The sequence below is a fragment of the Tenrec ecaudatus genome, chromosome X, assembly GCF_050624435.1.
Source record: "Tenrec ecaudatus isolate mTenEca1 chromosome X, mTenEca1.hap1, whole genome shotgun sequence".
NCBI lineage: Eukaryota > Metazoa > Chordata > Mammalia > Afrosoricida > Tenrecidae > Tenrec > Tenrec ecaudatus.
Window position 1 is genome coordinate 14,028,798 of NC_134548.1, and position 22,385 is coordinate 14,051,182.

Genomic DNA, 22,385 nt, shown 5'->3' on the forward strand with positions numbered 1-22,385 from the left:
AGGTCATTTCCACCTGGTGCTGGCCCAGGGAATAAGGACCAAGGCGCTACTGCCGTCTCAGATGCTAGACCAAGGGCCCACCCGTGCCACCAACCTTAGAAATATAAGATATCTCATCAGGGATCCTGGGTGGTGCAGTGGTTACATTGAGCTGCTAACCCTAAGGTCCCAAGTTGAAACCACTAGCAGCTCCCCGAGAGAAAGACACACCTTCCAACTCCCATGAAGAGTTACAGTCTACGAAGCTTACAGGGGCAGTTCTACCCTGTCCTGTAGGGTCACTACCAATCTGCAGCAACTCAATGGCGGTGAATTTTTTGTTTGATTTTGTTTTTTATCATCAGGGAGTTGTTCAGTTCACCCACTTACCACCAGTTCAGTGCAAAGAGGGAACTACGAGGGGACTTTTGAGAATATGTGGGAAAATTATATTATTTGGGGATTCGATTTCCCCGTGAATGTTTTAAAAGCTCCTCATATATTAAAAAAGCGTGGAAGGGACGCACTTGAGTGGGAAATTGAGCTGATGTCTCCCTTCCAACTCCTCCTCTCCCCCCCCCCACCCCCATCCTCACCAGGGCCATTGGTACTCTGCTCTTCTTGTTGCATCTAAGAAGACAAACACCTTTTCATGGCCCGCCCACCTTGGAAAGTCCATCGTTTGCTTGCATAGTACCAAAATGGGGATGGCCTTGGAGGCAGACCACAGGATGACACTCTGACATGGAAGGCATTTGTCAGAAGTAGTTGGCCAAGGCCAGGCAGTGAGGCCCACAGACAGTCAAATCAGACATGGCGAGGAGTGCAAAAGCTCACGAGTCCTCGGTGACAGTTTCAAGGACAGCACACTGAACGGAACAAAGAGGAAAGGGGCCAACATTGTGATGACCCAGGAGAGGAACAAACAGTGAAGACAAGGACAGCAAAGCCTATTAGAAAAACAGGGCATTCCAATTTTAAGACTAGACTTTAACAAAGGCATTCATTAGTTCCTCTTGCAGTCAGCAAACATTTCTTGACAGCACACTGCATGGCATGTCTTCTCTTGCCTCCAGGAGCCAGCATCTACTGGAAGAGGCAGACCGATAGAAGGATTGTTCTTTTGTAATCAGGGCAGCTGACCTCACCTAAGAGGCTCAGTATGTGACGCTGTCTGCTAGCACAGATAAGAAAAATCATGTCATATGAGCTGTCTGCCTTCCAGTTAATCAACAGTGCACTGGCCATGTTCAAAGAATTCAAAGGGGATCGAGATCAAGCACCGAGAAAACACTGAAGTTGTCCAGGATTTCATTTTACTTGGATCTACAGTCAACAACACCCATGAACACAGCAGTCAAGAAATCACGGGGTGCATACCACTGGGAAAATCGGCTGCAAAGGGTTTAAAGTGTTAGAAAGCAAAGATGCCACTTTGAGGACTAAGCTTCTCTGGCTCCACGCATGATATTTTCGGTGACCTCATATGTCCATGAAAGCAGGACAATGAGGAAGGAAGACTTCATGCGCATGGGTGTCTTTGCATCATGGGGTGGGAAGGAATGAATATATTATAGACTGCCAGAAGAACAAATCAAACTGGCTTGGAAGAACTATGGCCTGAGACGTGTGGAGAGCTAGACTCGGTCCCAAGTACTTGGCACGTGTTATCCGGAAGATCCAGTGGATTGTCACAGTGGCTGCAGCACAGGATGGTACAGAACTGGACAGTGTTGTGCTCAGTTGAACATCGGTCCTCTATGAGCCTGGAACACCAAGCACAAAAATATGACCGCCATCAAATAGCATCTGACCAAGGCAGTCTTGTGTCAAGAGAAGTTGTGTCAGTGCTTCTAGGAGGAAGCCAGGGCAAGAGCAGGGTACTGTTGCCAAGTCTGCACTATTGATGGCTCAGCAAGTGCTCTACCCCTCCCTGAGTCTGGCTAGGGGTCTCCAGAAGAGGGCCTGCATTCGCGCCTCCTTTGTGGGGCTGTTGAGATGAGGCTCTTCAGATTTTTAGCGCAAGTCGATGGCCCATCCTACTTGCTCCAAAGACACGGGCCTTCCGATGGTTCCTGTAGCTGTGCTGCTGAGTGGTCGTGAGTTTAAAGGACAGGGCAGATTTGCGGGTCTGCTGTACCGATTTGTGCTGTGATCACAAAGGGGTGCGGGGTCACTAGAGATTTCAGGCCCTGAGCTGGAGCCTGGGCTGGATTTGGGCAGGTGGGGTGGGTGGTCTTTGGGATACCAGTGCACTTTGGGACTCACTGAGAGATAGCTACGCAGCCCAATGTGTTTGCAGAGAGGAAGCTGTGGCTATTTGCTCCCATATCCGATTGTCTCCTAGCTGCTCCCAGCGTACCTTTGATCCGTCTGAAATCAGACAACAAGGAGGCTTCAACAAGTTCATGAGACAATTCTACTGTCTTTTAATTCCATTTCTCATGAACTTTTTGAAGTTCCTTCTCATGGTGGCCGGGACCTGATTAGGATCCTGGGATTTCGGAGGTCTTGGAATATTGTGGGTGACAGGGATTAGACAGCTGCAGTGGTGTGTTGATTAACCAGCCCGCTGGAAAAGCTAGATCTATATGCCATGATGCATAGCATTTGCCAATTGCTATGGTGTAAACACCTCCACTGTGGCTGCTATCACGCCATCGCTGTTTACCAAGTGACTCCCAGAATGCTTGATTGAACGGTAATCAGCTCGCAGAGCCAGCTCTAGCTGGATGGCTGTGGACCCTGGTCTCTGGATTCTTGGGGGGCATTTCTACAGGGGCTGGGGCTGCTCTCCATTCCATCCCTGAGGACAGCAAGTCTTCACCAGAATGTTTCTTCTAGAATGTTTTCTTTCCTTTCTCCTTCTCTGCCTTTTTCTTTCCTCCTTTCATTCACGCATGTTGTTTGGAAATGCAGCAGAAGTGAGTCACCTCCCTACAATGACCGTGCGCTGAATCCACCGAAATCTATTTGTCCAATTCCACCTGACGTTTACAGTTGTTTGGGATGATGCTGAAAAGGTGATGTGGTAGATTCGTGCAGACTCACCAGTGCTTAGCCTTTTTCTAAGACTTCCCAAATGACAAGCATGTTTCAATATCACTGCATTATTTTGCCGCCCCTCCCCCAGAACACCGGAGCCGGAGCGATCGCCGTGAGCAGAGAGCCGCTGCTCCCATTTCTGCCGCCGCTCCTCCACTGCCAGCCTACCCACCGGCTCATAGCCAGAGGAGGCGCGAGGCTAAGGACCGTCACTTCTTAATGGTAAGCTCGGTGGCCAGCTGGCAGCCCATACTTGCTTATCAGGAACTCTTGCCTCGTTATGTGAGTTTGTCTTGAGAGTCCGCTTCCTTCCTCCCAGGGAGGGAGCCTGAGGCAGCTGAGTGACCATGTCATGGACATCTGGGAGCAAAATTAACCCTATTCTGACTCATAGCGACTCTTTCACGACACAGCAGAACTGTCCCATAGGGATTCTAAGGCTGCCCTTTTTACGCAAGCCGACCACCTCTTCTTTGTCCTACCAAGCGCGGTTGGTGGGTTTAAAGTGCAGACTTTACCCTTGTTTGGCCTCCGTTTGGTATTATAATAATAATACCTAACTAAAGAGTTCTATGAACCATGGTGACCTTGAGCTGCTAACCACAAGGTCACTGGTTCAAACTCACCAGCCGCTCTGTGGGAGAAAGATGAGGCTGTCTACTCCTGTGAAGACTTGGAGTCTTGAAAACACCAAGGGGGGCATTCTACTCTGTCCTATAGGGTCACTAGGAGTCAGAATCTACTTGATGGCAATGAGTTTGGTTTTGAAATGAAAGAGTTTAAGGATTAAACACATATAGGACCCAGGGTACCCACCCACCCACATTTTTGAAATGCCCTGTTGGCACAGTGGTTAAGCGCAACTGATTGAGAGGGGTGAGTGACTCGGTATGGGGAAACTGGGAAGTCTCTTGAAGGCCATTGACAAATCATTGAAAGGATATAAGAACATTCAATTTCAACAAGAATCACCTGGTCCCATCAGACTTTCCCGTTCTATCAAGGGGGCTAGTTCTGCAGGGAAATTTCATGTCACCAGGTATCGTCACTCGTGGTGCTTTCAGCCTTGCCTGGGTGGTGTGGCTGCCACTGCCAGAGCCTTCGATTGTGACTCACTGGGGAGAAAACAGTGGCCACCTGAGGATTTCTGCAAACACGGCAGTCCTGGTTTGCCTCTGGAGCCTCAGAGGGGTCTGTGAGCACTTAGTGCATCTGTGTGGACATAGTCACAGGCGGCTTCTGTGACCACGTCTACGCTCCTGCTCTGTTGTCCTTCTGGGTTAAGGCTCAAAGTCTAAAGACACTGGTGTGATGACCGAGCCACCACCCTGATGGCATTTACAGATGCAAAATAGATGACAGACATTTGGGGTACATACATGAATTCCTCTAAATCAACTGACATGAGAGAACACACCCAGATCAAGCATCGAGAGATATTGGATAATATAGGAAGAGGCTTCAAAAGGTTCGTGGAAGAATGGAATGAAAAGATAATGGCATTTTTCAACAATTCTTTGGAAGCCCCCTCATATTGACTTTTTGTTTCACTTCCAGCTGGATGGTAGGTACCAGGTTCTTCTGTACCGATCTAGAAATATTTACCCAATGCCATGTTGCTATCACTTTGTTTTTGGAACGTGGACAGCCCAAAGATAAGAAAGTTGTCAGAGTTGATGAAGACTTTCGAGTTCTTTATGGAGAACCGTTTACATGTCCATGGCGTGTCATCGAGAGCCCAACATAACACGGGTTCTTATTAAGTTCTAATCTGCTTGCTGGAACCTTTTCTAATTTTTTTTGCATTTGCTTTTAATGAGGCATTTGCTGTGTTAAAAATGCTCAAAATAGTTTCCCATTCAAGTTTTTGTGGCCCATAAAGTTGGGATTTGGGGAGAAAGGTGGTGGTGGTGGGGTGATAGAAGAATTTTGCATTTTTATAGGAATGATATATAAATATCACCCTTTGTCATAATCTGCATCTTTTCCAGTAACATCTAACTTGTCCTTGGGGAGTGGAAAGAGTTTGCAAATGCTGGATTCTTAGCCCACATTTGAATCCATGCCAAGGCTCCTGAGGGACAGGCCTGGCCATCAGCTTCTGACGGGTCACAGCCTTGCAAACCTCTCTGGGGCAGTTCTCCATAGGGAATTCAACTCGAAGGCAACTAATAACAACAACAACAACTGAAGGCAGATCATAAGAAAAGGCCTTAGGCAGTGAATCACAATGCTCTTAGCCAACAAGAGTGTAGGACGCCAGAGCACGCTGACTTCTGTAAAGTTTGGAAAAGGTGCCCCTCCAGTGATAACACCGGAAGACATTTCAAGTTACTTTAAGTTAAGGCTTCATTGGTTCCATGGAGTTGGGGCCCATGAGTTCATTCGAGGATTTTTCATCTGTATTTTCCCTGAGAAGAGAACATAGGTCTGTGTATGATGCATCCAAGAGTTGTATATTGCTGTGAGAGGGAGAGGAGGGTTAGAGACTAGACATTTTGATACCCAGCGATTCTCTTCATCTAAGAGGCTGAGTGGAGCCATTTTTCCCTTTCCTTTTAACCAAACATTTCGAAGGAGATTCTGCTCTATCATCTTCCGCAATTCTGCAAGTGATCATGGCGTGCTTTGGTCTTCCGTGGCATGGCCTGTGAAGCCAAACTGCCTGCCTTGGAACCCTAGCTCTGCTACTTTTGGACTAACTGGGTGACCCTGGATGAGCTACTAATTCCCTTGCCGCAGTGATCACAGGAGCTATCTCCAAGCTTTGGCGCGAGGATTAAATGTGTAAATACATGTAAACAGTCCCTGATGCGTGATAGGCGCTTCAGAACTATGGTTGCTGTTAGGTCCCGTCTGTCAGTTCCAACTCTAGAGACCTTGTGGACCACAGAGCAGAATACTGCCCGCTCCTGCGCCAGCCTCATACTGGGTATGTTTGTGCCCATTGTATAGCCATGGGGACTTTGTTGAATGAATCTTGATCTAGTCATAGGAAAAATATAATATTAAAAATAGTATTAGAGAAGAATATTTAATAACAGGGAACTATAGATGCCTGGCCATTGGGGGTTTTTTTTGAGAGGTTTTTGAAATTGGGTAACACATGACCTGAACCACCTATGAGTGTACACGCCCAGCCACACACATAGGTGGGAAAAAGGGTAAAAGACTATGTGCCTGTGGCTCCCGAATTATGTGCTGCAGTTTCCCAGGGCACTGGAGTAACATCTCAGTGCATCATGGGGCTGGTTTACGTTTTCAAAGGAAAACGGGTCCTCATCTGCTGATGGCATCAAAGAAAGCACAGGGCACACACAAGTGGAATAAGGAGGCACTTGGGGTCTAGACATTCACTTTACACCGAACATTCTCCAGAGGGAACTCCCAAGAAACAGGACAAGTCAATTAGCTTCCCAACAACCCTCTGTCCTTTGAAAATTCAAGAGCTAGCTTCTAATTAGAGTCCATCCGGGAGTCTACAGAGGAGGTGATTTCAAAGGCAAAAGACCCCTGAGGAGAGAAAGCCTCGCCTTTTCTGCTCTGGCATTCTGAAATTCTACAGCCAGAGCCATATGCATTTGTCTCCTGTGAGAAGGGAGATAAAACTTTATCTCCCTTTAGGGCCATATCTCCATTGGGATATATTCATCCTTTGAGGTAATATGTAAAGTTTAGTTTCTTTAGTTTGGTTTCTTTGGTACATGAGACCACTGCTGCCTGCAGAGAGAACAAAGCAGACCATACTTCTCCTAATCTACATTTTCATATAGCTGCTCAGCATAGTTTTACACTGATAAGGGACTGACAGAATAAGTTATTTGCTCATTGCTGGGAACCAACTGTAAACAGTTTATAGTAAAAATGCTGTTCCCAAGGGTGAGTTAAGCCATCCAGCCGGCCCACTTCGCTGTGCCTTTCCCTCCCCCATTCCTTTACAGTTTTCTTTAGCAATTCCCTTCCTCGTGGATCGTGTGCACCTCTTAGACAGGCTTCTTAAACAAGGAAGCAAGCGAGCAACATGCTCGGAGTTAGAGAAAGCCAGCCAAAGGCCGATATTTGAACGCATGGACTCCTACACACATTACGATGGCTACCACTTGATTCACTGAGATCGAAACTAAGCTGGCTTTGGCCGAGAACTTGCTCTGGCTTGCTCAAAGGCTTCTTTTACCCACCGCAGGTTGGGTAGCCCCTTTGTTTCTAAGGGATTTGCAGTCTTCTGCGGAAAGAACCAGGAAGCTAACGTCAGGAGAAACTAATGCTTTGGAATTCTGTTTGGAGCTGACTAAATAGTGGCAGTCTCCAAAACTCACAGGGGCGGTTCTACCCTGTCCTATAGGGTCATTATGAGTCAGCATCAACCCCAGGGCAATGAGTTTAGTCTGGGGGCTTGATTTCCAGCATAACATCTGCCAAGTATCAAACTCACAGAGAATTCGGTGTCCAATCTCAAGACACTAAGTACAATTGTTAAACCTCTTAGACTGGCTCTGCTGGGCATTGCCTTCTACCACTCCTTCTACTTGGAAATATAAAGCGAACAACCCTGCAGTGCACATCACACTGAGACACAATCTGTGCTGCTACCAGGTGACCACAGGTGGCTTTCTCGGGCATCTGGCCGCTTTGTTCCAAAAGCCATGGGAAGCCCCCAAGCGTACTGTCAGAGCAGCCATTTGGGTGGCGATGGTGTTCAAAACTAAGTACACCTCCAGGTAGATGGCCGTTTTCAGAAGAGTCAACACTGTGCTAACATGAGTAGCCACACAGGTGTGTATGTTGAGAATCAGAGGCCAGGGAGGGTAGACCGGGGTAAGCCACCAAGAAGATTTGGCTACGCATCACTCATCGACCGCAAACCACTCCATCTACCATCCCTGGGGTGACAGAGAAGAGGGCAGAGGACCAAGAGATGCTCGTATAGTTCGGAGCGCAGGGTTGAGCACCAACGAGCTCCTGGAGGGTGAACATCCCAGAAACCCATGTCAGGGTGGTGTTAGAGCAAAACAACCAGACCAACAGATTTTCTTGCTGAGTCAGAAATATATTTAGTAGCCATCGCTTGGGGTGCCAAATAGAACAGAGTGGGGAGGAGGGGGTTGAGGCTTAATAAAAAGCAAAGAGACTGAAAGACCAGGGTAAGGCCATGTTGGGTGGCTGAGAAGTTTGAAGCAAAAGCACATATGAACGCTCTTGAGGGAGCAGGCTGGAGCTTACCTGGAGGGGAGCACTGTGGCCACCATCTTTGGCCAGCTGGTTCTTGGCCTGATTTCTTCTCTTGCTTTCTCAGACTGAAAGAACGTGTGGCACTCGGGTAACATGGAACATATTCAGAGCACAAATCTTGTTTCTCGGCACCATTCTCCAATGCAAAGAAACCGGAGTTTCTTGGTTCCAAGACAGGGGCAGGGCAAGATAAGCCTGGAATGTCTTGTGGGCCCAGACAGCCAGGAAGTGCTCCAAACAAAAAAGAAAGTGGGGGAGGGGGAGTTAAATGTAAAACCTCACACTCTCAAGATCATGGAAACAAAAATAGGGGCAAATTGGATGTGGGGGCACTCGTGACTTATGGCAAAGTCTATCAAATATAAATATAAATACACAAGCAGCAGAGGCCTCCTAAAAATTAAATACTTCTTACAAATCTGGCTAGACCAGAAGATGTACACTGGTACACATAGGAACTGGAAACACAGGGACTCCAGGACAGATGATCCCTTCAGGACTAGTGGTGAGCGTGGCAATATTGGGAGGGTGGAGGGAAGGTGGGGTAGAAAGGGGGAACTGATTACAAGGATCTACATATAACCTCCTCCCTGGGGACAGACAACAGAAAAGTGGGTGAAGGGAGACGTAGGACAGTGTAAAATATGACAAAATAATAATAATTTATAAATTATCAAGGGTTCATGAGAGAGGGGGGAGCTGGGAGGGAGGGGAAAATGAGGAGCTGATACCAAGGGCTTAAGTAGAAAGCAAATGTTTTGAGAATGATGCTTGACTTGACACAGTGGGTGGATGGATGGATTGTGATAAGAGTTGTACGAGCCCCCAATAAAATGATTTTTTAATTAAATACTTCTCACTGCCATCAAGTTTATTCCAACTCATAGCGGCCCTCAATAGTGTTTCTGAGACTGTTAGATCTTCCTCCCGAGGAGTAGTGGGCAGTTGGCAGCCCAATCCCTATAGAAAATGACTTCTCCAAAAGAGGAAAAGTAAGCTTCAGGGAGGGAAAAGTTAGTTTGGAAGTGACATATCTGAACGAGGGACTAATCTCCAATATGTAGTGAAAGCTTCAATACCTCACGAACAGAAAGCCCCGGTTTAAAAATGGGCAGAGGACACGAATGGACATTTCACCCCAAAAGACATGTTCAGGATCCTTTGCCATTGTGGTGGTGGCGGTGGTTAGGTGCCATGGACTTGGTTCCCATTCACGGTGGCAGCAGAATGCAACCTCGCCCGGTCCTACGCCCTCCTCCCAATCGTTCTCAGTTATGTTGGAGCCCGTGGCTGCAGCCACCGTGTCAATCCCTCCTCTCTAAGGTCTTCCTCTTTGTCACCACTCCTCCACTTTACCAAGCACGAAGGCCTTCTCCAGGGACTGGTCTCTCCTGATAACATGTCCAAAGTACCTGAGACCGAGTCTTGCTACCCTTGCCTCCAAGGAACACTCTGGCTGTACTTCTTTCAAGACACATGTGTTTGTTCTTTTGCTAGGCCATGGTCCTTAGATATTCTTCGGCAGCACCATTAGAGAGATGGCATTCCAAAATTCAAGGAGAGATTAAGATTGCCAGGTAAAAATAGCAACAATAGGAGAAAGAAGGAAAACAGATGCAGGGGAGCGTATACGGAAAGTGCAGCCCTGGTATACTGGTGGGATTGTAACATGGTAGAACCACTGTGGAAGACAGCATACAGCTTCCCTAGGAAGTTAGAAATGGAGATACTATATGATCCAGCAATCCTACCACTAGATCGATAACCTAAAGAAATAAGAGCCATGCACAAATAGATATATGCACACCCACGTTCACTGCGGTATCAGTCACAAGAGCAAAAAGATGATAACAGTGTAAGTGCTCCTCAGTCGAGGAAGGAGGAAGCAAACCCTGGTATGCACGCAAAGCAGGGTCCTATGCACTGTTAGAGAAAGATGAAGGCCGGCGAGTCTGGGACACGTGCATGACCCTGGAGGACATCAGGTTAAGTGACGTTAGTCAATCGCCAAAGGACAAATATAATATGAGCTCACCATTGTAAAAAAACAAAAACAAAGGAAAAGCCACAAATAGATTGACAGAGAAATAAACATTCTTTGAGGATTACTGGGGATGGGAGCAGCCAGAAGGGAACACGAGTAACTAGGTAGTAGGCATACATTAACTTGATCCATATGCACAGGGAAGGAATGGCAGTATCTGACAAAGGGGAAGTCAGCACAACATGGCCAAGGGAAAGGAAGAAACTGAGAGCTACACAAGAGAAGAAGGCAGTGTGGTAAATATTCTGTACAAGAAGGGGAAACAAGCCATACTTGATGAGTAGATCCATAGGGCAATATGTAAGCAGAGCAGATGTGAGAGGGCGATTGAGCATATATACCCACAAGGTATATATGTATTTGTAGGTGTGGCAAATACATGTATTTGTATTTATAGGTACAAATACATCCATGTACATGCTGGAACATACAAGGGGCAAATTTAGGAATACTTCCTAGCCATAACCAAACGCCTTGAGGGTCTGAGTTACTGGGTTTTAGAGCTTAGGACCATAGTCCAGGGACATCTAAGTTTATTGACATCTTAGCCCATTAAAGCCAATACTGTACATTATACTTTGGTGAGTAGGGACTGGGGTCTTAAAAGCTGGTGAAAGGTCATCTAATAGACAGCAAAGAAGAGTAAAGAAAAGCAAAGATTCATGGACCAAAGGACGAATGAACCAGTCAAGTCAAAGCTTCTGCTAGCCCGAGACTAGAAGAGCTAGATGGTGTCTGGCAAGCACTACGAACCCTAGTGGGAGGAAAATGTAGTACACAATTCAGAGTCCTAAAAAGACCAGATTTACTGGTCTGATAGAAACCGGTGGAACCCAAGAGACCATGGCCCTTGGGCTCTCTTCTCACCTGACACTGAAGCCTATAAAATAAACAGTAACCCTAGTGCTCTTCAGCATAACCCTATGAGGCCCAAAGGGTGATATTTGCCCTCAAACAAACTTCAGAAGGCAGAAAGGAGCAAAAAAGAACGGTCAATGGACATAGGGGAATCCAGGGAGGACATAGAAGGGTGCAACTAATATCATGAAATGAAATGTGTATAAATTGTGGAGGGAATGAATTTTCTCTATAAACGTTCACCAAAATCACAATAAAATGTTAATAATAATAATAATAGGGGCATGTTGAAATAAGAGAGCCACTTGCAAAGGCTCCCAGTGGGCAAATCAAGGAATTTTTGAAGAACAAAATGAAGAATGATTATTCAGTTATGAATGTTTGACTGCTAAGTTCAAGGTCAGCAATTCAAAACCACCAACTACTCTGCTGGGGAAATGTGAGGCTGTTTGCTCAAGTAATGATTTTCAGCCTCAGAAACCCACTAGAGCAGTGATTCTCAACAGGTGGGTCACAGTCCCTTTGGGGGTCGAATTACCCTTGCACAGGGGGCGCCCAATTCATCACAGTAGCCAAATGACAGCGATGAAGTAGCAAGAAAAATAATTTTATGTTTGGGGGGTCACCACCACATGAGGGACTATATGAAAGGGTCACGGCATGAGGAAGGTTGAGAACCACTGCTCTAGAGTGTTGCTTTGAGTGTTTATTGGCTTGATAGCAGTGGGTTTTTCTATAGACTATAAAACACTGAATAAAATAAATATTCATGAACTAAACAAATAATTAAAACAACTAAATAGATGGCTAGATAAATAAATGAGGACCAAGAGCTAATAACTCTTCCCCACAGAAGAAATACGGAGCTTTCTACACCCTTAAAAAGTTACAGTCTTAAAAAAAATATGATAAAAAGTTACAATCTCAGAAATTCAGAGACATTTCACCCTGTCCTATAAGCAGTGAATTACAGAAGTACTCTAATTAATAAGTGTATAAATTTTAAAACTACCATTAACCAAATACCACTGTGCTCTTTTCAAGTAATAATCATCAGTGGGTGCTAAAATTAGTTTTGTGAAAGTATATTGTCAAATCAGATGTTCCTTTCAAATACCTATCACCTTCCCCCTGTCATTTCGCCGGCCTATTTGGTCTTAGTAAAAAGTAGAAAGTATGTGGAAACTGGATGTAGATTTAACAAATTTAAGCTTCAAAAAAAAAAAAGCTTCAATAGCTGGTTACTTTTGCGTAGCTACTATTCAGATAGTACTTTTATTTCAGAAAACAAGTATCACTGCCCTAGAGTAGAAATGCCCCGTGTAAATCTTTTTTTTAAAATCATATTCTTGGGGGCTCTTATAACATTCTATACCTCATTTGTATCAAGCATATTTGTGCAATGTTGCCATCATCATTTCCAAGACATTTTCTACATGAGAACCTTGGGATCCGCTCCTGGTTTTTATGCGAGGAGACAGTGGGGTAGCTGGTGATTTCACACTGTTCACCTCCTGGTTAACCGGCCAATTTGTCACCCACGGCCCCACCATGACTGCTGGTAGATGGACTTTGGTAGCTACTGACCACACCAAACAGTTTTTCCTCTATGCTAACTGTCAGGGGTCCCCAGAAGCAGTTTGCTCCCCTGCTTGCTGTATTGTGATGTCACGACCAGCTGACACCTCACAGAGGAGCACACTCAGTAATGGGGAGTAAACTCTGGCACACAAGCAAGCCAGAAGGTGAGAAGTCATTGCCAGTCCTGGGACCAGGTACGTGTCTAGAGTCCGGTCAGGGAAACAGAAACGCTACTGGTTATTTTAACAGAGAGAGTATCATACAGGGAAATTCGTGTAATACTGTAAAGGTACAATGGAAATCGGAGGTAACTCAGAGATAATAACTACAGAAAGTAGCTACCACTCTCAGGCCTGGGGCGGGGGTGGCTAAAGAAAGGTTGGTATGATTAGACTTCCGAAGCTTAGAGGCGTGGTGGTATTGGAACCCATACTTCTGAAGAATGCGTATGACCTGACCGCGGCTGGGGCTTCAGGAACTCAGAAGAGGGTCTTGGCAAATCAGGGACCTAGGTAGGCTTTGAGCAGGGGTGCTGATACCCCAGGAACTCAAAAGGACCCACCAAGCTGGTGATTCAGACCTGTGAGAAGGGGCTCTAGAAAGTCTGGGCCTAGCTGCTGACTTTAAGTGGGCATGCAGGGGTAGATTCTGAAAGTGGAGAACAAGGTGAGAGCTGAGACCATCTGCCATTGCTGGGAGAACCATGGTTGAGTTGTGGGAAGCAGGAGTAGCAAGCTCCACCCCCCCCCAGCCTTCTCGTTTACCCCCCCCCCCCCTTGGCAAAGTCTAACAGGCAGCACTTGGCAGAAGGGAAGTACTGTTCGCAGAGTCCAAGTGTTAACAGAACAGAATATACAATAGGTGTGGGGCTGAGGGACAGGAACCAAATAACCAGCATCATGGTGATTGAAAACAGTCGCCAAAAAGGTCGGGCTTATGTTACATATTGTGAGAAAACCATAAGGACCATGTCTGGGCCCTAATTGGCCTTTTGGAATTTTTTCTTGCTTTCTCTTTTCAATGTCAGCCTGGCGATGGAAGAGCCTGTCAAATGACATGTCTGCACACAGCATTAGAGAATATTCTCTTGTACATCTGAGATGTTCTCACTGTTCACAGGACAGGCAGACCATTGAATACCATCCATAATTAAAAAACAACAGCAAATTCTCGATACACACACCTTGAACGGATCTCACAGGCATTCTGATGAGGGAAAGAAACCGGTCTCAAAAGTTAGATACTCGGTGATTCCATGTATATGACATGCTTCAATAGAGAGGAACCCCCCCCCCCATCATGATAGAGAACAGATTTGTGGTTTCCTGGGGTCAGGGGCTGGGGAAGAACAGGACTTATAAAGGGTTAGCACAAGGGAGTTAGTTCTTTGGGTTAGTGGATCCAGATTGTGGTAGTGGTTCCATCAGTTTACACATAGAACAAAAGATATAGAATTGTGCTTAAAAAAAACAAACAGTAAAACCAGAAGGTGCATGGCGTGTGTGAGAAGGTTTCGTCTTTTTTTTTTTTAATTGCTGTGGGGAGGTCCAGAAGGACCTGCTGAGCCGTTGTCACATCTGGCCTGTGTTACCAGGGAGAAATTGAACTTAGAGTGGGACTGAGCATCCAGCATCTCTTTCATTACCACATGCCTCTGAGTCTCCCCGCTAAGGCAAGGCATGGTGGCAGCTGGAAGAATTCTCCCTGACTTCTTCCTATTCTGTTGCCTTGCACTGCCACCTCCACCAATTTGGGCGACGATATGTCTGCTGCTTGTAACAGTTCAGACGCTTTCTTCCCAGCACCTCAAAGCCTAGCCTTCCTCCCCCCCCCCACACACACACTCACATATTTTATTTGTTGCTAGCAATCTCTGAGGCTTGATAGAGCTGAGTGGCTCTTGGCAATAGCCCTAATAATTGGCAAGGCTGGCCAGGGGGAGGGGGGTGCATAAGATACTAACTGGCATCAGCATCAGAGTTCCCATGATCCAGCGTGCCCTGTTTGTGTCCTTGACAAGACAGGACCATTCTAGCGGATCAGTGACTGAGCAGACCACAGCCCAGGGAGTGTTTTCCAACTTGGGCACCCTAGACTGCTCTTTTCCATTCAGGTGGACACTACTTTCCAGAAATTCCTCAAAATATTGACTTGTGCTCTGCATGTTTGAAATGGTCCACTCATCAAAAGTGCTTAGCGTGCTCCTGGCTTCAGAAATGCATAACGTATTTCCTGTTCTATCCCACGAAGAACTGTGCTTCCGTTCCAGCAGAGATCAAAGGGAGAGAGCCCATCTTTGCAGTTACAGACTCTCTCCCAAAGTCTCTTTCTGGGTGCCGGGTGCCCCGTGGTCAGGTCCATTTGAACTTCCCTCCTGAGGGACGGGTCTCCTGCCTTCTCTCATGTCCGATGCTTTCGTGAGATCCATATTCATATTACATGAACCAATAGTGTGTTGGTCCTTTCATTACTACCGAGTAGCCTGTGGTAGGAGTCCCACAAATCACTGATCTATTCTGCTATTGATAAACATTTGTCTTTCTTCTAGGGTTATTTGTTTGGCTTTGACTTTCATAAATGAGAGTGGTAGACTCTTTTTCAATATGTATATGTGTATATTTATATATATATATATTTTTCTTTTTGTGGGCATTCGCTTTGGACTGCTAACCACAAGTTCAGAAGGTCGAACCAACTAGCCACTTGGGGGGAGAAAGAGGAAGCTTTCTATTCCCATAAGAATTTAAAGTCGGAGGGAGGGGAAAAGAAAGGGAGGACCTGATGCGGGGGGCTTGGGTGGAGAGCAAATGCCTTGAGAATGATTGGGGCAGGGAATGTATGGATGTGCTTTATACAATTGATGTATGTATATGTATGGATGGCGATGGGAGTTGTATGAGTCCCTAATAAAATGTAAAGAAAGAAAAGAGAAGAAAAAAATGATTAGGGCAAGGACTGTATGGATGTGCTTTGTACAGTTGATGTATGTATATGTATGAACTGTGATAGGAGTTGTATGAGCCCCTAATAAATTGTTAAAATTAAAAAAAAAAGAATTTTCAGTCACGGAAACCCAAAAGAGCAGTCTGCTCTGTCCTTTAGGGTCATGATGAGTCAGACCTGATTCCGTGGCTGTGAGCTGTGAGTTTCTGCATACTTTTGGGGGCATTAAAGGATAAAACTCACTACTCTCAAGTCAACTCTGACTCATAGCAACCTTATAGATAAGAGTACCACTGCCCCTTTATGTTTCCAAGACTGTATATCTTTATGGAAGCCGAAAGCCTCATCTTTCTCTTAAGGAGTTGCTGGTGGATTTGAAATGCTGACCTTGTGGTTATCAGTTTCCCTTGTAATCCACTGTTCCACCAAGGCTCTTAATAACATAATAGATATCATTCTTATAACTCAATGCCACCAATTCAATTCTGACCCATATCGGTCCTATAGGCAGAGCAAAAGTAGCCCTGTGGGTCTCCAAGGATATAAATGAGCAGAAAGCCTCATTAATTGCCAAGCAGTTTCTGAAGTGGCTGTGCTTGCTTATTTACACTTCTACCAGCAGTTTATGAGAGTTCTTGTTTTTCCACATCTTTGCCAATATCATCCATCTTTTACATTTTAGCTTCTCTACTACACAGCTATATCTCATTATGGTTTTCATCTGGATTTCCCTGACGAGAATTGATATTAAGTGCCTTTGTCCAAGTGTATATTTTCATTTGTCAAGCACCTCTTAGGAGCATTGAGACAGTGATGGCGACTCTCCCTGTCAGGGAAGAAAAGTGAAAACATGACTTGGAAAAGCAGATTTCGTGATGACAAGGAGGTTTTCCCCAGTCTTAAATATTTCTACTCTGTACCATTCTGAGCAGATAGTTAGAAGAAGAACGCAGTAGGTACCTGCTCCCCAGTCTCTCATTCTCCAGTTTGCCACCATTGTCCAGAATTCTGCATTAGAAAGGCATTCCCTTAGGGTTAATAATAGACGTTCTCAGGGTTTTAATGAGAGTGCGTCTGTGGGCTTCTTTCTAGCCTCACGGCTGACTGGGGGTGTGTTGTGAGAAGATGGGTTTAGGGGCAAGACATGAAGGGTTTGGGCACTTATGAGAAGGAAGCCTAGCCCAGGCCGGGGGTCTGCTTTCAAGTCTTTTGGGAGGAAATATGAAGTCCTGGGCCCCTGGAAGGGGATGGTGCTAAAGAACAAACCAGAAAAGTCTTAGGAAAGCAAAAACCTAGCATGTCCCCATCTCTTCTGCCTACCTCACCATTTTGCTGTCCCATCATATTAAGTGACAGTGCAAGCAGGTCAGAAAGCTCAGATCCCAGTGCCAGCCAGTGAGAGAGTTGGGTGACATCTCAGGGAATAAGAGTGCTATTTAATTGTAATGGGAAAAGTTATCTAGAAAGAAGGACTTGTTGGCTTTCTTTCATAACGATCAAGACACTTCGTATATATGGACAAGATGTACATACTTGTAAAAAAATTCTGAGGCAGAAATGAGGGCACTCGGTTTAAGGACAAAGAAGCCCCATGCTAAAGCAAAAATAAAGCCAAGATTATCCCACAAGGAACTCAGGGAGGTTGTCAATGACATTTCAGTTCTAAGGTTTTATCTCTGTATTCAGAGTGTAGTTTCCAGTGATAGTTTCTCATGTTTAAGACAGCATGATGGCAATAAATCAGCTCTGACAGTCGACTGCTGTAAATGCCATGTGTTATCAGTGAGATCACAAACCAAAGCCAATGTTCAAAACATTTCCTGCCGGAATACCCACAACATTTTAACAGATGTCTTTTTGGAAAGTTTTGAAGCAAACTAAGCCCCCATCAGCATATAAAATCAAACCTAAAAGAAAGTAAAACATAGGGTCAAAAGATTCTCATTTTAAACAGACGTTCTCCTTTTTCTGTTGGCAGGAAGAGAAAGGTTGGGTAAAATCTTGAGATGTTTGAAGTAGAGAGATGCGCTTTTCTTCCTCGCATGCACATACTTCACACAAAAAGACTGGGGCTTGAAATAGTCTTTCATTATACATCCAAAAGCTGTCTTTGAGTGGTTTTGAGTACAGTATCGGTGATTTTTTTTTTTTTGCTATGAACACTGGTCCCCTAAGTCAAACTCAGGAAATCATTTGAAGGTGCAAGTGGTGGGGCCCACAGGGACAGAAATGGGGTGAATGTACCAAAGGAGCACCTTCTGTCAGGGACAAGATAGGGCATGACTGGTAGCAGCTGAATGGTGCAAGTTGGAATCCGAGGCCCCCTCGAAACTAGTGCTAGGAGGGCCAGAATGGGAGACTGGAAGAGGAGGGCCAAGTTGCCTTTATTTTTCAGTCAATTTTTGCCTACCAGTTTACTACAAAATTGTAAAAAGTATAGAAAAAGTGAAAGAATTATACAGTGAACGCCCATCCACTCCTTATGGAGAAATTCTCGTGAATTTGGTCACTTATTCTGCTGGGACTGATTTGGAGCCCCTTCAAGGAAAAGAGCTTTAATGAATAAAAGAATAAGTAAATGGGGGGAGGTGTCTCCGAACAATCTTCCCACACCCTGACTCTAGGGTAACCACAGTTCTTCACCGTCCCTGTGGGTTTGGATGCTGCTTGCTCACGCTCCCTTATCTCCTCCTGTGGCTTGTTATCTTTGAATGTAGGGTAAATGTTGTATTCAAACACTAAGTGTATCAATAATGTGATGTTATTTCTTTAGGAGAGGAGCTTTGTTTGTTTATGCCAGGTACCTAAGGCTGCTATCCGTATATATATATATCCCTATTGAAATGGTAGGAATACGGTTGTAAACAAGAAATAACTCCTGCCCTTACAAGCATGACTCTGAATAAGCAATAGGATTCATTTAACTAGGACCTTCCAAGCACCCAGGGAAAATAATACTTCAAAACACGACAGTGCAGCAGTTAGAAAATCACGATAGAAACAAGACCATCACCCATTTAAATATTCCAAACTTAAATGCTCTAAAATCCACAGGCCAGCTACAGGGACTGGACTGTGTGTGTGTCTAGGTAGAGAAATCAAAGAATACAATTTTCCACATTCAAACTCAAGGGTACCTAGTTTCTACTTTCACCAGCTAGAGGTTGGCTGTGCTATCAATATGGTTTATTAGAGAGGGCTGATTAGCTGAAGAGGAATTGGCCTCTCTGCTATGTTGATAGTAACTCCAACCTCCACAATGTGAGAGCTGAATCCAAGCTGTGGGGTGTGGAACAAAGAGACCTTAACTTAATTGTGTTCACAAAAGAAATGTTATTACTTCCTTATCTTGGAGCTAAGGAAACTGACCTTTGAAGGGTTGAGTAATCATGGTGACCAAAACTTCACAGTCTGAATTGAATCTCAGGACTTGTCACCCTTAGTCTCAAACTTCTGCAAACTTAAAACTACTCTCCAGGACCTACTCCTGGAGAAGGATCAATTACCAAAATTAATATATTAATATTATCAGTATGCTTTCTCACCTCGTTTGCAGCTGTGTAGCCTTTTGAAAATCCTTGCATGATGTCAGAAGACCGCAAACAAACAAAAATATGTTGAGAATGAGGGGGGTCAGAGCAGAGACCCGAAACTCATCTGTAGACAATGGGGCATCCCCTCACAGAAGGGTTGTAAGGAAGGGATGAGTCAACCAGGGTGCAGTCTAGCACCGATGAAACACACAATATTCCTCTGGTCCTCTGAAGCTTCCGTACCCCACATTATCATGGCCCTTGTCCTGCCTTTCAGTTCTGGCTAGACCAGAGCATGTACATTGGTACAGATGAAAGCTCAAGACACACGGAATCCAGGTCGGATAAACCTCTCAGGAACAGAAATGGGAGTAGCGATACCAGAAGAGTAGGGGGAAGGTGGGAGGAGGAGGAGGGTAGGAAGGTGGAACTGATCGCAATAATCGACACATAAACCCCCCATCCCCACCCCACCAAGGGGGATGAACAACAGAAACATGGGTGAAGGGAGACAGCGGTCATTGTAAGATATGAAAATAAGAATAAGTTATAATTTATCAAAGGGTCACAAGGGTGGGGGAAGGAGGGTAAAAAGAAGAGCTAATACCAAGGGCTCAAATAGCAAGTAAATGTTTAGGAAAGGATGATGGCAGCAGATGTACAAATATGCTGGATATAATTGATGCATAGATTGTTATAAGAGCCCCCCCAATAAAATGATCTTAAAAGAGAGAAAGAGAAATCCTTGCAGGAGGCACCCAAAGCCTTTGGCATCCTTGAAGCAGGGCCTCTTTCTATGTAGGGTTTGCTTTCAGGTCCCCCGTCTCCTATTTTATGCACCCCAGTGGCTTAAGGTCTCGACATGCTTATCTGCGACAGATTCTTAGGGGAGAACCAGGTAAGTGTCTGAACTCATACACCACCACAGCTGTCAAAAGGATCACTTTCAGTGAGGAAATGGCTACTTGTCACAAATAGGTCGCGATCAAAGTTAACTGGGCGGAGGAGATGGCAATCGCTTTGCTTACAACAAGTCATGAACACCTCTGGCAGCTAAAAGTTGGAAACGGGGAATGGAAACAGGTTGCGTGTGCCCCCAAAGAAATGCCTGTTTGCTGCAGTGTTAACAATAACTTGGCCCAGCATACATGCTGGGTTTCCTGTGTAACCAACTGTTGGGGGGCTTTTCTCCCCCTGTTGCCACCTATTTGCCCTAGGATGGTAAGTACCTTTGGCTTCCTGAGATCCTGATCCTGACTCTTACTGTATTGGGGTTTGCGCAGTGGCTGAAACACACTGAGCTCTTATCTTTCGAGTGAACAAATCATTCTTTTGAGCGCTCACAATAGGGGTGACACTTTGCTGCCATTACGGGAGACTGGAAGGCCTTTTAAAGATGGCTCCTCACCTCTAGGGATTCCTAATCAAGTACTTGTAGAAAACACTCACAGCCATGTGCCAGTAAAACAGCGCCATAGGATAAATGTCACCGTAAAATGTCTAATTGGAGACCAAATTGACCTGGCTTAGATCTTAGAAGAGTTGCAGCGTCCTTCTCAGTAGACCCCACGAAGATTAGTTTGGTTACCCCACTGGGACCATACACATATTTTGTGGAGCCCAATACGAGATGCAAATGCAGAACCCCTTATTGAAAATGTCAGAATTTCAAGACCGTGATCCCAGAGCCTTAAACCAAATAGCACACCCCCATGACACTAGCTCCGTCTCCAGAGTATAAGGTGGAAGGCAAGTTTTGAGCAGGCCAGAGGGGGAATGATGCAGGAAATTTTCGTCCAAGTAATCCACAGGAATATAAAATCTCTTTACTAAAACCCAAACCAAACTCACTGCCGTTGAGTCGATTCCCAGTCACCGCTACTGTCCAGGACAGGGTATAGAACTGCCCCTGGTAGCCTCTGAGACTGGCACTCTTTATGGGCATGGAAAGCCACCTCCGATGTCACCTAAGGGGTGGCTGGTGGTTTCAAACGGCTGAATTTGGCAGTTAGCAGCCCAACTTACACTCTTAAATATGTCCTTTCCCAAATGAGCAAATGGGGTTGGAATAAAAAAACATAGAAAAAGTACAATTTATAAAGATAATCTCACAGATCGTTCACAGCTACAAACTAAGCATGACCATGATGGTGGTCGTCGCATGATAATAGCAACACACTTCCTGACATAGATTCTCCTTATGTCGACTCATGGAATCCTCAAAACAGCCACACCAGCCCTAGAAGACAGATGTGATCATTTCCCTATCTTACAGATAAGGAAACTGATCCTTAGGAGGGTTGAGTAACTGACCCTGGTCAAATACATGATTTGTTCCAAACAAATAAGGGGTAGAGCCAGGATTGGAACACAGTTTAGTTTCAGGTCTTTCTTCTTAACCATCATCTCCATGAAACCCCAAGTCAAACCAAACCTGCTGCCCCAGAGTAGATTCCAACTCTGGGGGGAGCCTGGAGGACAGAGTGGGACTGCCCCAAGGCTGTAAATGTTGACCCATGCAGTCTGCCACATCTTTCTTCCAGGGAGCAGCTGATGGCGTCAAACTGCCAGCCCTGTGGTTTGCAGCCAAGGGGACAAGCACTGTCTGCAACCAGGCTCCTGCTATTTATGCTCCCCCTCATAAAATACTCATTTAAAAGGAAGGAAGGGAGGGGAGGAAGGGAGGGGAGGAAGGAAGGAAGGAAAGATGTCCCAGTATGTTCATTCTGTGTTCATTCATTAACATCACACACATGGTTTAGCTGGGGTACATTGTGTTGTGTGCCTGTTTTTAATTTTTCCTTTTTCTGTTTGCATTTCATGTTCATAGTTTAACAGCACTCGCTCGCCCTCCCCCACTGAGTGTTGCCACATGACCCCGTGGAGTAGAAAGGTATTGGCTCTGAGAGCATTCCTTCATAGCCTTTTTCCCTCTCTGTCCACACACTTTCACTTTCTTCTCTTGCACCTTGCCTGTCAACTCTGTTCCTAAACTTCAAGAAGTGGTATTTTCCTCACTTGAATGAGATGAAGTGCAACTTAAGACAGTCAAGCCTGTGGCTCCCCAGCCCCGCTCCCGGCCCCGCTCCCGGCCCAGGTGCAGTGAAGGCTCTGTTCTCGAAGGGCATCCATCACCTGATGCTGCACCTGCACTTGGTGTCCAGGAAATTCGT

At 45.4% G+C, this 22,385-nt stretch overlaps 1 protein-coding gene across 1 annotated transcript in view; it reads left to right on the plus strand.

Moving 5' to 3' along the window:
- NHS (NHS actin remodeling regulator) overlaps window positions 1-22,385 on the plus strand; it is a 378,805-nt gene that overhangs the window by 333,308 nt on the left and 23,112 nt on the right. The window contains exons 3-4 of the mRNA XM_075538613.1: window positions 3,113-3,246; window positions 22,043-22,105. Coding sequence (XP_075394728.1) covers window positions 3,113-3,246; window positions 22,043-22,105 — 197 coding nt within the window. The remainder of the gene's footprint in view (window positions 1-3,112; window positions 3,247-22,042; window positions 22,106-22,385) is intronic.